We start from the raw sequence: 16,108 nt of genomic DNA on the forward strand, positions 1-16,108 counted from the left end.
GGTTTACATTGTACATTGAACAAACCGAGCTTTCCATGCACCGTGGGAGTTGCTAAAGTTCAAGGCTCCACAGGGGGTCGAACTTGCTTGTAAGTGTGTTTGGGCTCCAGGCAGCCTCTCAGAAGTCTTGCCACTCAGTTCTGATGTATTCAGGATGTGTCTCATGTGAGAAAATGGAGAGCAGGTGTGAGGTAGGGTGGGATGACATCTTAAAAGCTACTGCATAGATGGGATTTACTGTTAATCTCGTGAACTGCAGTAATATAATGTGCTGGATTGTTTAGCGAAGCGGCGAGAATTTATAATGAGAACCCAACTCCCTAATTTTCAGCTTGACAGTCTTCTTTCAGAAAGCGTTTGTGTCCATATCCGTGTAAAAATGCCTCTGAAATATATCATAGCACTGGAAAAGCAGAATTACATCTTCTTAAAAGCAGGTAGTTCAAAGAAGGGTTACTTCTCTGTGCCCCTAGGCCTTGCAAACTGTGTTCACTGATGAACCATTGAGACCTTTTGGATGTTTTGACATCTCGTTCAGGTATTAATTCATTGACCGCAGTGGAAATGCTTTGTGGAGATGTGGCCTTTGTAGAACCATGGATGTTTCATGCCAGTGTGAAGCATTAGTACACTCATCAAATGGAGGTGACTCCTGGGTCAGGCTCCGTATTCATCACTCTCTATGAACAATTCCCTGAATGTCAATATAAATCAGGCAGAGATAAAACTGGTTGGGTCCAAGAGCACCCATGTGGTGCATTGACACTCCCTCAGCTCCTTATAGCAGCCCCTGAAATTATGGCAACCACCTCACTGACCCAGGCCCTCTAGGGATAAGAATTCCAGACAGCAAGACTGTGTGGAAGATGGCTAAAGAAAACATCAAGCCTGCTAGTGATAGTTCAGGATACCAAATTGAGGCAGGGGTAACTAATTCACAGTTCTGGTCACCACATCTCAAAAAGGACACAGTGGAACTAGAAAAGGTGCAGAAGAGAGTGGACAAAAAGATTACTGGGCTGGGGCACCTCCCTTAAAAGGAAAGGCTACAGAGTTTGGGGTTCTTCAGTCTAGGAAAGAGGGACCTGAGAGGTGACATGATAAAGGGCTCAACCAAGCCCTTCACTTGGACCAGCGCAAGTCCCTTGCGCCGGCCCAGGAGGGTTGCAAACATGCCACGATTGCTGGGCCAATGCAAGGCTCTGAGGTAGATGGGGGGCGGGGAGGAGGTGGGAGAGAGCAGGGGGAGGGTGAGCGGTGGGTGGCCCCAGGGGCGGGCAGGCAAGGAGCGGGAGGCGGGGCTGGGATTTGGCAGCTATGCTGGATCCCAACCCATGTTCCTGAGGAGATAGGAGTGGCTACAATCCACTCCACTCTCCTCGGGCTTGCTCTCCTCGGACACTCAAGAAGTGGTGCAAGTCCAAGGAAACCATAGGGGAAAGGGCGCCTTTCTCAGAGGTAAGGGGGAAAGTTCCCCCTTGCCTCTGGCTGAGCTGCTTTTGGCTCCTATCCTGTGCTGGATACAGCGCAAGCCTCCTGGCTTGCCTGTTCCAGCACAGGATAGGATTGTACCCTAAGACATACAAAATTATGCAGGGGGTAGATAAAGCATATAGGGGGGTGTTTTTTTCCCTCTCGCATAACCAGGGGACCAGGGGACATGCAATAAAATTGAGTGTTGTGAGAGTTAGGACAGGCAAAAGAAAATATTTCTTTACCCAGTATGTGGTTGGTCTGTGGAACTCCTTGCCACAGGATGTGGTGATGGCATCTGACCTAGATACCTAATTCACTAAATTCTTCAGGATCAGCCTTTGTAAACCTGGGAACAGACACCAAGGCACAATCCTATGCATGTCTACTCAATAGTAAGTCCTATTGTGTTTGCTGTGGCTTACTCTCAGAAAAGTGTGGATAGGATTGCAGCCCAAGAGATTTGGTCAATGGTTGAATAGTTCATTGCTTCCTCCTCATCTCATTTTTGTCTCACTGCAGCCTGGCTTGATGTCATTTTTGTATCAGTTGAAGTATATTATTCTTAAGTGTTAATGTATTAGACTGAGCTTCTTGTGTTCCCTTCCGCCAAAAAAAAAAGGTGCCTAAAAGTTGTGATGGATGTGAAGGATTAGATGAGGCCCTTTCTGACTATTCCAGGTTCCAGGACTCCAGAAAATATAGTTTTCCCTGTGCATCTGAGCATGGACTCAGGCACCCTGTAATAACAATATGGCTATTGCTGACTACAGACTATCTCTGCTTACTCTGCCCGCAACACTACAAGACACAGATCCAAAACAACTAAAAAAGCTGTAAGTTAGAGGAAACCCAAGGATGCTCAGCAGCAACATCCTATGACTTGGGCAATTTACCACTCAGTCCTGTGCAGAGTTAGGCAAGTGTAGGCCCATTAAAATCAGTGGATTTAGGGTCACCTAACTCTACTCAGAATCAGTTGTGTCTGTTCCCCAGTTCTCCAGACTTTGAAAATGTGGCACTTGCCCCAGTTCTACATTTTTGCTTTAATCCAAAATCACAACAGAGTAAAAAAATGAGGTTAACACTGGAAGAAGGGTTTAATTAACCCAGATTAAGCCCTCCCGAGAGGCAAGATTATTTCAGAAGCCATCTCAGCCACAGCTGCAGCAGCTGTGAGATGGAAAGGAACCATCATCTTTGCAGAGTCTTGCCTGGTTCAGGACAGCAAGGGGAATTATTAACTACTTAGGTGAACATTGCCATGGTAGGAGGTTAATGCTATGCTAATACAGTATTTAAAAAATAAATAAATGAGAACTGCTAATATGATTAAAGGCAGCTAATAGGATTAAAGGATTCTTTAAAATGGGATCTGTTCTTAAGAAGGGTTTCAGGTCTGCTTTGCATCACTCTCACTGTATTATGTACCTGCTCCAGAAAAAGAAATCACTAAACAAGGTTAGCAGATGCGCCAGTGGAAGCTTTCTCAGAGCTTCTAGGTTTAGAAAGTATGGATTTGTTTTTGCTTTAGCTTCCTTAAGGATAAAGGCAAATCGCGTCTTTGGTTATCTCCCTCCAGGGTGTGTGTGTGTGTGTGTGTGTGTGTGTGTGTGTGTGTGTGTGTGTAATACTGCACAGTGTTGGCAGGGCTGGCCTGCTTGATCGTTTGCTTCCAAGAGGACACAGGCTATACAGAGTTGACCATAGAGTACCCTGTACTGAAGGGTACACTGTGCCAGTCTTGTCCTGGGGAAATGAAAGTTTGAATCTTGTCTTAGCTGCTAAGTTCACAGGGTGATCCATGCCAGTATGGATGCATGATGTATAAATAATAACATTGAATATAAAATGCAGAACGACAAGAATCACATCAGCTAGAAAGAGGTTTGAAGAAGGATTGATGTTTGTGTAGAGCACAAACACCTTAGCCTCCTGCTAGTGGAGATGTTCAGGTTCCTGTGAGTACCCAACTGATGTCTCCACTTTTCTACCTGAAGATGTGGATTGCACTTGCTTGATAAAAAATCTTCCTTTGACCTGGTTGTCTGAGTTGAGAGGAGTTAATATTTTCTGTTTACGGTGAAAATACCCCCATCATTTCTCATCTCTAGCATATACACACAACCTTGATCCTTGTATGGGTTAAGCAATACCTTCTGATAATTAAGCAACATCTTCTGCCTGTTCCACTCACAGTTGAGGTTCCAATCTCACTTCCAGCAAACGACTGCTGGGTGGGCTAGCACCCATGCGGTACCTGCTTAATGTAAGAAAAGCCCTGCTGGATCAGGCCGGAGACCCATCTAGTTCAGCTTCCTGTATCTTACAGTGGCCCATCAGATCAGAGCACACAAGAGACCTGTATCCTGTTGCCATTTCCTTGCATCTAACATGTCAGAGATATGTTACATCTAAAACCAGGAGGTTGGTTATACCCATCATGGCTTGCAGCATGTGATGAACATTTCCTCCATAAATCAGTCAAATCCCCTTTTAAAGACATCTGGGCCAGAGGCCATCATCATATCCTGTGGCAAGGGAGTTCACAGGATTAATTACATGCTGGTTAAAGGAATATTTTCTGCTTGTCCCTGACACATACAAAAAAACCTCATGAGACCCATGGATAGATTTCACATGTACCATTCTTGTGCTAAAATAATCCCCTAACTCCTTTATTTCTGGATATCTAATCAGATGCACTCACACAACGCCCAATTCTTTTTTCCATCCATGGTCAACTCAGTTGTGTGATGAATCATAGCTGGGGTGCATTTTATAGTGGAGCATGGTAAATATGCCTACACTCAAACACACACAGAATGGCATGTGTCTGCCATACCAACAGGATGAGTGCATATTTTGTACTTGGATATGTGCACGCCCAAGGAGAAAAAAGTCTAACGAGAACTAGACCTTTGTAAGATTTGTTACCTCCAACAGGTGAATGTAAATAGAGTTCAGATAATGGGGATGAATGAAGAGAGTTGTGCAGAGTGTCCAGAAGACATGAACAACGGGGATAAAACCAGTTTATGGGAGAGGAGCTCATCGACTCTCAAGACTGCTCTCCCCAGTGACTTGCAAGCAATGAATGAAAGCATCCATTGAACCTCTTCTAGCAGAGGTCCAGGAGTAGCTCTTGAGTGCAGCCAAGTTGCTATAGAGACAGCAATTCTGTGTTTGTAGCTGTTGGTAATTCAGTGCCAGCAGTTGTCCCCGTTCCCCCCCCCCACCACTCCTGTCTTGTCACATACAGTTGTGGGAGGGCAGTCTGTGCAAATTCATTCTGGGTAAATCACATCCTTCATCAGAAATCTAACAGTGGAAATTCCATGAATATTTCCCTGCATTCACGAATATCTCCATGAATACCAAATAATTTCTTCTTGGCCAATAAGGCTGCAGTGAATGCCAACAGAATGAATAATTTCATCAGAATGATCTGTCTGCCCTCGAGTGTTATGAATGGATAACTGCTCTAGTTATTCACGAAGTCATTTTTTTTTTTTAAAGTTTAGCTCCCTTTTTTTGGCAACGAACATGCCATCCATCTCGTTAGTAACATTAACCAAATGTATCAGTGTAGGACATAAAAGTAATTACAAAATATGGGTGTAGGGAATCATTAAGCAGTATTGTAAAATAAGTAATATTGATTCATTTGGCATTTGAATAATAGGATTAATCATCCTGAGCATGTCTGAGATTATAAATTGGAATGAAATATGGAATTTGGTATCAAGAATGTCAGTCTCACAAGCATATGAGCAACCCGCTTCCAGTCTGGCCAAGTGCTACAGCAAATTCCTGATTGTAAGAGCTATAAGACTTGACATTGTAAACACATGCCCCTGACTGGACAGTTCCCCCATGTCACATGGGGAGAGGCTGTTACATAGTGGAAGTGCATCTGCTTGACACGCAGATGTTCCCAGTTTCATTCTCTGGCCTCTGTAGAAAGGGCCAAGAAAAACCTCTGACTAAAACTCTACAGAACACCTTCCAGCTACTACAGACAATACAGAGCTAGACAGACCAGTGGTCTGTTTCAGATCTCATGACAGGTCTTTTGAGCTGCAATACAGCTTTCTGGCAATTATTGGCTTGGCACTGAAGAACAGTAATGCTCAGGCTAACATTTTCTTCTGTACCCTGCTGGTGCAAAGTAAGTTATCTGAATTCTGCTCCCACAATCTCTGAATTGAGCATTCTGGTCAATAAAGGCAGTACCATGGATACACCAGATCTCTCAGATGCAGTTAGTGCTAGAAATACAGGCATTGAGGACAGTGGTGTCGCTAGGGGGGTGCAGGGGGTGCGGGCCGCACCAGGTGATGTGCCCTGGGGGGGTGACGCGCCCTGGGGGTTGACGTGCTAAAATCACGCCTTTATGAGCCACTAGGTGGTGCCATACACTGTCAGATGCAGAATTCTCAGCAGAGTGCAATGCAAAAAAACCAGAGTGAAATTGCTCCTTTCCTTCAAAAGTTATGGCCCAAAAACCGGAAGGAAAAAATGCATGGAGCCCTATGGAAAGTGAAAGTGAGCAGTATTGTGTGTTTACTCATGAGTAGGCGTACTTGCCATAGTCCATAGTTGGAAAGGGCAGGCTGAGAGGAATCCAACAACACCAGAATGGTCCTGATCCAGTAAATGCAGCCCCCAAAAAACACCTGAGAAGGAGGTCCTTATTCAGCCCTATGGAAAGCAAGTGAAACCACGTGGCTGCGTTTACTCGCGAGTAGGCAACCTTGCTTTGCTCCATCCAAAAGGGCAGACTGAGAGTACTCCAACATCAGAATGGTCCTGATCCAATGCTTGGGATCCAATGCCTGATTCTATGCTTGGGATCGTTAGGAAGGGTATTGAGAACAAAACGGCTAGTATTATAATGCCGTTGTACAAATCGATGGTAAGGCCACACCTGGAGTATTGTGTCCAGTTCTGGTCGCCGCATCTCAAAAAAGACATAGTGGAAATGGAAAAGGTGCAAAAGAGAGCGACTAAGATGATTCCTGGGCTGGGGCACCTTCCTTATGAGGAAAGGCTACGGCGTTTGGGCCTCTTCAGCCTAGAAAAGAGACGCCTGAGGGGGGACATGATTGAGACATACAAAATTATGCAGGGAATGGACAGAGTGGATAGGGAGATGCTCTTTACACTCTCACATAATACCAGAACCAGGGGACATCCACTAAAATTGAGTGTTGGGCGGGTTAGGACAGACAAAAGAAAATATTTCTTTACTCAGCGTGTGGTCGGTCTGTGGAACTCCTTGCCACAGGATGTGGTGCTGGCGTCTAGCCTAGACACCTTTAAAAGGGGATTGGACAAGTTTCTGGAGGAAAAATCCATCATGGGGTACAAGCCATGATGTGTATGCGCAACCTCCTGATTTTAGAAATGGGTTAAGTCATAATGCCAGATGTAGGGGAGGGCACCAGGATGAGGTCTCTTGTTACCTGGTGTGCTCCCTGGGGCATTTGGTGGGCCACTGTGAGATACAGGAAGTTGGACTAGATGGGCCTATGGCCTGATCCAGTGGGGCTATTCTTATGTTCTTATGTTCTTAATGAATGCAGCCTCCAAAACACCTGAGAAGGAGGTGCCTCCCCCCCCCAGCTGCAAGTGTATGGAGCCCTATGGGAAGCAAAGCAGCCTCACGTAGTGTTTACTCGCAAGTAGGCAGACATGCCTTGGCTGGTGGTCAGGCCAGGCAAAGAATGTGAGGACACCAGAATGGTCCCGATCCAATGGGACTGGAGTGCAACAAAAGCCCCAGAAGGCAGCCTCCCACCCCACTAGAAAGAACCAACAAAGAGGCTTGAACTGGTAAGGGGAAAGTTTTCTATTTTGCACCTGCAAAGTTTCCCTCACAGCCCAATCCTACCCACACTTTCCTGGGAGTAAACCCAACTGACTCTAATGGGACTTACTTCTGAGTAGACATGCATAGGATTGGGCTCTCAGACTTGTAAAATCAGGTGGGTCTTTGTATTGATGTGCTTGAAATAGAAAGACTTTAAGCTGGGCACTGGGGAGGGCTGGAAATCTCACTAATTCTTATTGGGGGGGTGTTATTGCAGGCAGACTAAGAGAAAACTCACTTGGTGGAACAGGACTGGCTCCCCCTTATTTAATTATTTCTTTTAAATTAACTATTTATAATTATTTTAATTTGCTTGATGATGTCACTTCTGGCCTTGACATCACTTCCAATGGGTCCTGCACAGACTGTCATTCTAGAAAGTGGGTCCCAGTGCTAAAAGTATGAGAACTGCTGCAATAAAGTGTTAGTAAGTTGACACCGGTGTGTGTGTTTGTGTGTGACTCCCCAAGTTTTCAAAATCACTAAAATCAGAATTTGGAGGAATAATACCATCATGTTATATATCAATTAATGCATAATTTCATGCAGAATGCAATGAAACAAACTGCATTGAAATATCTGTGTTCTATCAAAAGGTACTGCCAAAAAACCAGTGGGGGTGGGGCAATGGTACATCACCACGCCCACCATCTGGGGTGTTGCCCCGCCCACTGCATGGGGTGACACGCAGGCCTCCCGCACCAGGTGATGCGAATCCTAGTGACGCCACTGATTGAGCAATCCCAGAACTATCACCATTGTCCAGAAAGTTTTGTTCCATCTCTAAACCATGACTAAAGAGGGAAGAGGATTGCACTACAATTCAGTAGCCGTCTTCAAATGTTAATATCCACATGTTCAATGCATTCTAGAGGGTAGTTATATTAGTCTGTTGCAGCAAATCAACAAAGAGTTTTGTAACACTTTACAATCACAGGATGCTGGCATTGGAAGGGAACTTGGAGAATATCTAGTCCAACCAGAAACTCCTTCAGTTACTGGAGTGTAGTATCTGGTTCTGGGGGGCTTAATTTAAAATAACTAATTGTTTCTTTACCACCTCTTTACCTTTCTTGAGGTGTAATACCCCCCAGTGCACTAATTCTCATTAGTGCAACAGTTGTCAGGTTGGGCCAACTTCCCCTTGTAGGAGAAGACAGATGCAAAATAAGATTTAAGGAGTTCTGTCTTCTCTCCAGCTGTTACTACTTCCCCATTGTCTCCACTCAACAGGGAGTCTGCGCAAACGGCCATTCTATATAGCACCTGGAAAGGCAGCTTTTTGGTTGCTTTAGGCCAACATTTCTCAAACTTGGAGGGAGCTTTAATCCCTCAATAAGTTCTTGTAGGGGAGGAGCTCGGGTGGAAATGCAACCCCCAGGATCGTGTTGCTAAGGGGGGAGAGGGGGTGCTTTGGACTTACTGTGAACAATGTAGGGCTGCAGCAGGCTGCAGAAGATGTGGGGAGCCCTGAGCAGCCCTACACAGTGCTCCCCAACTCTTGGAATCTAAAAGCAGACACAAAGCACTTTGGTTTTGCAGGAGGTGCTTGGCACCTGCTTTTATTGCAGATTCCAAGAGTTGGGGGGGCTGCGCAGAGCTCCCTGCACCTCCTGCAGCTTGCTGCAGCCCTACATCGTTCACAGTAAATCCAAAGCACACCCCCTTGCCCCCCTTAGTGACTTAATTTTGGGGATTGCGTCAGTGCCTCCCTTCCCTTCCCCCGTCCCTTAAAGGGATAGGGGAAGTGTTACATGAACTTGTGGGTCGAGACCCACCAGTTTGAGAACTACTGATTTAGGGGGTCTGTGCCCAACTCTCCCTGGCTCTGAGTGGGGCAAGGTTTTTTTTTTATTTACTTCTGGTGGGGAGGAGAGTGTGTGTGTTCCAGAGACTGATCTTGATTTATTTCAGGGGATGGGGGAGAGGGAGTGTGTGTTTCAGAGACTGATTTTAAGGGTGGAGGCAGGGGGGAGAGTGAGTGTGAATTGCCTTCCCAAGCCTGGACCTCACTGCATGTCACTGTCTTTCTGACATAATCCCCCCCCCCCCGAAAGAAACCCCTTTTTTCTTATTTTTGGCATTCCCTTGGCAGCCTGAGTTCACTCTGTGATTTATCCTTCCTGACATCAGCCCTGCAGGAGCAGACTATGCTTGCGTATTTTTCCTTTGTTAACTGTCCCTCCTTCCACTTCTGGTAAGAACATAAGAACAGCCCCACTGGATCAGGCCATAGGCCCATCTAGTCCAGCTTCCTGTATCTCACAGCGGCCCACCAAATGCCCCAGGGAGCACACCAGATAACAAGAGACCTCATCCTGGTGCCCTCCCCTACATCTGGCATTCTGACTTAACCCATTTCTAAAATCAGGAGGTTGCGCATACACATCATGGCTTGTACCCCATAATGGATTTTTCCTCCAGAAACTTGTCCAATCCCCTTTTAAAGGCGTCTAGGCTAGACGCCAGCACCACATCCTGTGGCAAGGAGTTCCACAGACCGACCACACGCTGAGTAAAGAAATATTTTCTTTTGTCTGTCCTAACCCACCCAACACTCAATTTTAGTGGATGTCCCCTGGTTCTGGTATTATGTGAGAGTGTAAAGAGCATCTCCCTATCCACTCTGTCCATTCCCTGCATAATTTTGTATGTCTCAATCATGTCCCCCCTCAAGTGTCTCTTTTCTAGGCTGAAGAGGCCCAAACGCCATAGCCTTTCCTCATAAGGAAGGTGCCCCAGCCCCGTAATCATCTTAGTCGCTCTCTTTTGCACCTTTTCCATTTCCACTATGTCTTTTTTGAGATGCGGCGACCAGAACTGGACACAATACTCCAGGTGTGGCCTTACCATCGATTTGTACAACGGCATTATAATACTAGCCGTTTTGTTCTCAATACCCTTCCTAATGATCCCAAGCATAGAATTGGCCTTCTTCACTGCCGCCGCACATTGGGTCGACACTTTCATCAACCTGTCCACCACCACCCCAAGATCTCTCTCCTGATCTGTCACAGATACATGTTACATGTTTCTCTTGTTCTCTGTCATGGTACATGTTTCTCTTGTTTCTCAACTTTTCAGAAAGCTCTTTGTGCAGCTACACAGGTTTCCTTAGATGTGTCCCAACCTTTCTTCTTATGGGAACTGTTTGCAATTGTGCCTTTAGTAGCTCTCTTTTCTAAATATCCCCTTCCTCTTGGATTGTTTCTTTTTCCTGTGCCATAAAACTTGCAGCGCAATCCTATGCATGTTTACTCAGACCCATTGGGTTCAATGGGACTTGACCTCCAGTATGTAAATTTAGGCTTTCAGTCTTAATTTTCATCTGAGCCCATTAAAATCAGCTTTCCTGAAACCCACGGTACACATTTGACCATCTTTAGCTTTCTTTATTGTCGATGTCATTTATACCCAGCCTTTCCCCTTGTTTCCAAGGTGTCCAGGTATCATTTATTTTTTTGCAAGTTCTGCCTTTTCCCTTTCAGTAGGAAGTCCTCTAGGTACCCTCCTTCTTCAGATGAGTATTAGGTCCTCTAGATACCCTCCTCCCATCCTTGGGTAAATGAGAATCCTCTTCCCTGGTTTGTGAACCTTGGTATGGCAACTCTTGTCCATATGAGCATGAATTATCCTCCACAATAAGAACCTGGTTGCTCAGCTGAGCTCCTGTGCATAGAATATCTTCTGATTCTCTTGTTCTTCTGCTGTGCTTCCATACATCTGCATTTTCCACTAGTATTTCCTCTTCCTCAGCAGACAGCCCTTCCTTCTGGTTTGCTTCATGGAGAGTTTTTTTCTCTCTTGTCTAGGAACTCTTCATCCTCCATAATGAGCTGCAGCCTGGAAAGGTGTGCCTTCTCAAGCCCTATCACCTTCCCTTCCAGTAGGGAGACTAGTTTGCAGTTGCAGCAGGGTCAGGGTGCCATTCCTTAATGACAAACATATTTATTTTAGTGTAAGCTTTTGTGGCTTCTCCTTCATCAGAGATTCAGTGCATGCTCACAGATGGTGTGGGCCTTCATAATCCATACTGTGATTATAATCTTATGATTATAATCATAATCCATTATGATTATTTATAATCTCCTGCTCCTTCCTTGGCATAGAAATTTGGCATGTTTGTACCTGATGTCCAGAGAGGAGTCTTTGCCCAGTGAAAGAGTTAAGGCCACAGAGAACTCACATTTGCAGCCATGAATGAACTGCAGACCTCAGCAATAATGAAGAGCACACATCAGAACATGCAACAGCCCATTGTAGGATACACAGCCGTGTAGGTTCTACAATCATTTGACAGCCAGCTGAACCAATCCTGCCTGGAATAAGATGAACTGCAGTGTGAGGATCCCTTTTCCAGTTCATTGATTTCAGGAAAGGAATCGGGAGTTATTGGAGCAGTTCTTGTGATAGGAGCTTGCCCAATACAGCGTTCATAATTTGGTACATTGGAAAAATAATGGAATGCAAATATAAATTCAAATTTGAATTAGTAGAATATGATGAGGTAGAGGAAAGTCTTGTTGCTTACTAGTTTCTACCATGATGCCTCTGGTAGAATTATATAGATGATACTGACAGTGGCTTTTCTGAGATTCCAGAGAAAGTCTTTCCCAGTTCGACGTCATATGACCCAGGAACCATCTGCCTACAAATCTTCTACTCTATTTTGTTGAAAGCAGCATTTCCCAAACTGGGGCATCGCTACCCTCTAGCCAGGGGGGAAAGGTCGCTATCCCCTTAAGGGGGTGGCAATGTCGCAATGGCAGCAGTGGCCTTCTGGGATTGTGCCACTGCCTCCACAAAGAAAGAGATTTTTTTAACATACCTGGGGGCACTACGGCCCTCTGGAGGATGTGGAGAGTCTGCGGCCCCCTCTGTGGGCCTCCCCACACCTCAGAACCGCTCCCTGAAGCTATCACAACCCACTTGTGGGTTCACAACCTGAAGCTTCACAACCAGGATGAGGTCTTGTTATCTGGTGTGCTCCCTGGGGCATATGGTGGGCTGCTGTGAGATCCAGGAAGCTGGACTAGATGGGCCTATGGCCTGATCCACTGGGGCTGTTCTTATGTTCTTATGTTCACTTCTGGTTTCAAGACAACTTATTTTCCAGACTTTTTGTTTCTGCCTTTGTAGCGATGGCTGCAGTTCTTTCTTTGTGCCAGTAAAGCTCTTAGCTAAAGTCAGTTTTACTGTGGGTAGGACTGGTTAATTTTTCCAGCTCTGCTAACAATATGCTCAGGTTAAGTGCTTTTGAATCTCCTTGATTTCAGCAAGAAAGATGAAGCACATGGTTGTCTCTTCCACTGAAATCAGTGGGACTTTAAAAGTGCTTACTGTTGGCTGGATTTTGCCCAAGATACTTGTGTTTTTACTATCTGTATAAATGGCATTAACACTCACGAAGCTACATTTTAGAACAGATTTAAAAAAAACAGGAAAAAGAACTCACAGCTCGGTTAGTCAAGCACCACAAAATATAGTTTGCTAAATGTGAACATATATCCTGGGACAATCAGTCGTTTTCATTAGTACAATACTCCATAAATTATAAGACTTTATTCTGCCGCGCTCTTGTGAAATATGCAGTGCTTGGAAATCAAGTCAAGGGGATCCATATTATTTAGGCAGCTGAGCACTTCAGAAGCTCTTGGTTTAAGTAAGATGGAAAGTTTTAAAATGAACGTTACCAATATATCTCATTTCCCAAAGGAATTTCCAAGGCGAGGGCTTGATCGCCTCTGTAAACCAGGAAGCAATTCATAGTATAAAAGTTGTACTGCTCTTATAGTATACCTTCACAGTTATGAGAATAGAAATGACCTGTTACTCAAATGGTCTTGGTAGTATTTAAGAGCCTGACTACATGTTATAGTCATCATGTCAAAATAACACATGAAGTTGTCTCATATTCAGGGGCTGGCCCATTCATGAGACCAACTCAGGTGGTAGTCAAGGAAGCAAGTTAGTGGAGACAGTGGCGAACCTCCCCAGCCCTGTGTCCCGGGGCAAAGGTCCAAGATGGTGCCTCCCCGTGGGTTGCTGCTGCCCCCCATGTGCAAATCTACCCCCCTCACTTACCTGGAGCGCACGGTACCTCACATGACTCTAGGATGCGTCTGGGAAGCCTCTCTGAGGTTCCCTGACATTTTAAACTGTGCTTCCAGTAAATTGGAAGCATAGTTTATAACCCTTTTAAGTGAGGCTTCTGTGGGGCAGGCTTCCGCGGGGTCCTAAAGCTGCATGCCTGGGGCATTTGTTTCATCAAGTCTATGGGAGGTTCGCCACTGGGCAGAGAGTACCCACCCTCTGCTTCTTGACCTGGAAAGGGAAGGAGGGATGGAACAGATGAAGCTAGAGCACCGGTCTCCTCTCCTCCATGCATCTTTTTTTGCTTCCTTTTCCAATCCAGGAAGAAGGACAAAAAACAGAGGCTAAGACATCACCAGATAAAAAGGGACATCGTTTTAGCACATTACCGTGATTGATTACCAAGGCTCTAGTCTTAAACACAACCTATTTTAAGCCCCCTTGATCCTTGTGAGCATATACAAGATTGTTGCCAAAATCCGCTTCAAAATGGTAAGTGTAAGCCATTAAATCCTTAATGGGATCATGTCTGCTTTCCTTACAGAACCAAGTTCCCACTACGTGATATCTTTGAAAGCATTTAATAATGCCGGGGAGGGTGTTCCTCTCTATGAGAGTGCCACTACCAGATCTCTGACAGGTGAGTTGAAATTGACCCTTTACTACCTTTGTCTTTCTATCTTAATGATGCATGTGCTTGGGAAGCAGTGAATGGATGTGTAAGGTGAGTTGATGCATTTGTTTTGTAACAGCATCTTTGATGATGACTTTTGTGCACTGGTTTTGGGGGCAATACTCACTGAATAGCCATGTCAACTTGCACATGCATGTACATCACTTGAATTCTCAGCTACTAATGAGTGGGAGTTTAATGTGTGAACTGAGTCCATTGAAGCGTGTAGCATCTGGGTTGGCATCAATGCAATATAAATGTCTCAGTAAAGTTGGATCTGTGATGTTCACATGTTCAGGTCATCATGGGATGTTGTAGTCATCCAGTGAAAAAGATACATGTATGAATTAACCCTTTACTATATAGCTTTTGAGCTGCACAAACTTGCTTCAGGAAAAATTGAGTTATTCTTGTCTTGCGTGCTAGACAAAAAGGGATTTGCATTATACACTATCCCCTTCTTGTGATGGAACTGCATGTCAGAATTAGATGGAGGGCCAGAATTAGAGAATGCAGGGCCTTGCATGAAATCCTCTTCTCATTTCATAATACCAGCCTCACGTCCAATCACATCTCCAGTTTGATGCTTTAGGTCTAAACCAGCAATGACAAAAATGGCACCTGAGGGAAAAAGATACTGTGAGGGAGGCAGGAGAGATTTTGTACCCTCGCAACACTCCCCCATTTGAAAGCATTTGCTTTTGTCAAACAAACAGGAGGAGAATCACTGGGTACTATGCAGAGTCTCCATTCTGCCTTGCATGCATCAGATCTGTTGACTAAATGCTCCTAAGATCCCTATAGGACAACTTGTGCAGCCACACTTAAGGCTATGTTTGGGGATGAAGTTGTGAGACATAGGAGATATGGTAACATAACCTTCATCTACCTCCCGTTCCATTCCCTTGTATTTCTAATGTCCTGAAGTTTCTGTAACTCTGTAATCTGCACATGCAGCGCAATCCTGAGCTGCACTTGGGCCAGCACAAGTCCCTTGCACCGACCCGGGAGGGTCGCACACATGCCGTAAAGCATGTTTGCACCTCCTCATGAGTCGGCTAGGCCAGTCCGTGGAGGTGCGCCAGGCTGCAGAGGCTGGAATAAGCCTCTGTGCTGACGGAGGCTCCGGGTTTTGCATCGGCTGAGCTTGGCTGATGCAAGACTCTGGGGTAGGTGGGGAGGAGGTGGAAGGGAGTCGTTCCCGGGCAGGGGGAGGACAGGCAGTGGGTGGCTCCAGGGCAAGCAGGTGGGGAGCAGGAGGCGGGGCTTGGATCCAGCAGTTATGCAGGATATGCCCTAGGATATGAATTGAATCCATCTGTGCTTCTGGATCACCTTTGGAAAAGCCTGGATCACTGGGAATTTAAAAACACAGAAAGCCCTTGTTTATCTTGCACTAATCTAGCTTCCTTTTTGGGGAAATAGTCTGTTAACTGTGCAATCTATTTAGTACACAAAGCATATTAAATGTTCTACTACTGCTAGTAAAACAAATGGAGATGTATTAGTGCGAGTGTGTTTACATTCTGAGCAGATTCATATGTTGCTAGAATGACATGGATTCTTTTGCACATGGCTACCTCTAGTTTATGCTGCTATGGGAAAATCTACACAGAAGAACCACATGTGTCAGACAATCGACATAGTTCCTTTCTGAGTGACTATTTGAACCCAGTAGTACTCATGTGAGAAGAAAGGAACAATGACGTTTACTTAGCAAGCGTGGTTCTTCTTTATAGGAGAATTTACAGAGAGTGGCACAGGATATGACGTCCAGCCATGTGTGGAAGCAGTTCTCATGTTGTTCAGTAGCACGACTCATCTTTCTGATATGAGGAGGTGAGCTGTCTTCCATGGACATTTTTGGAAGGCAGCAAGAAAAAATCTGATCAATATGACTCCATGCTAAAATAAATCAACTGTGCCTTTATCTAGATTTAAACTGAAGGACCAGTAAGAGAGCAAAATGATTTTCTTTCTCAGAAATATCACAT

General features: G+C 45.1%; 1 protein-coding gene across 1 annotated transcript in view; it reads left to right on the plus strand.

The window, feature by feature from the left end:
* DCC (DCC netrin 1 receptor) overlaps positions 1-16,108 on the plus strand; it is a 634,807-nt gene that overhangs the window by 477,588 nt on the left and 141,111 nt on the right. Inside the window, exon 16 of the mRNA XM_066618048.1 lies at positions 13,986-14,081. Coding sequence (XP_066474145.1) covers positions 13,986-14,081 — 96 coding nt within the window. The remainder of the gene's footprint in view (positions 1-13,985; positions 14,082-16,108) is intronic.

Source organism: Tiliqua scincoides, chromosome 2 (assembly GCF_035046505.1).
Source record: "Tiliqua scincoides isolate rTilSci1 chromosome 2, rTilSci1.hap2, whole genome shotgun sequence".
NCBI classification, from domain to species: Eukaryota; Metazoa; Chordata; class Lepidosauria; order Squamata; family Scincidae; genus Tiliqua; species Tiliqua scincoides.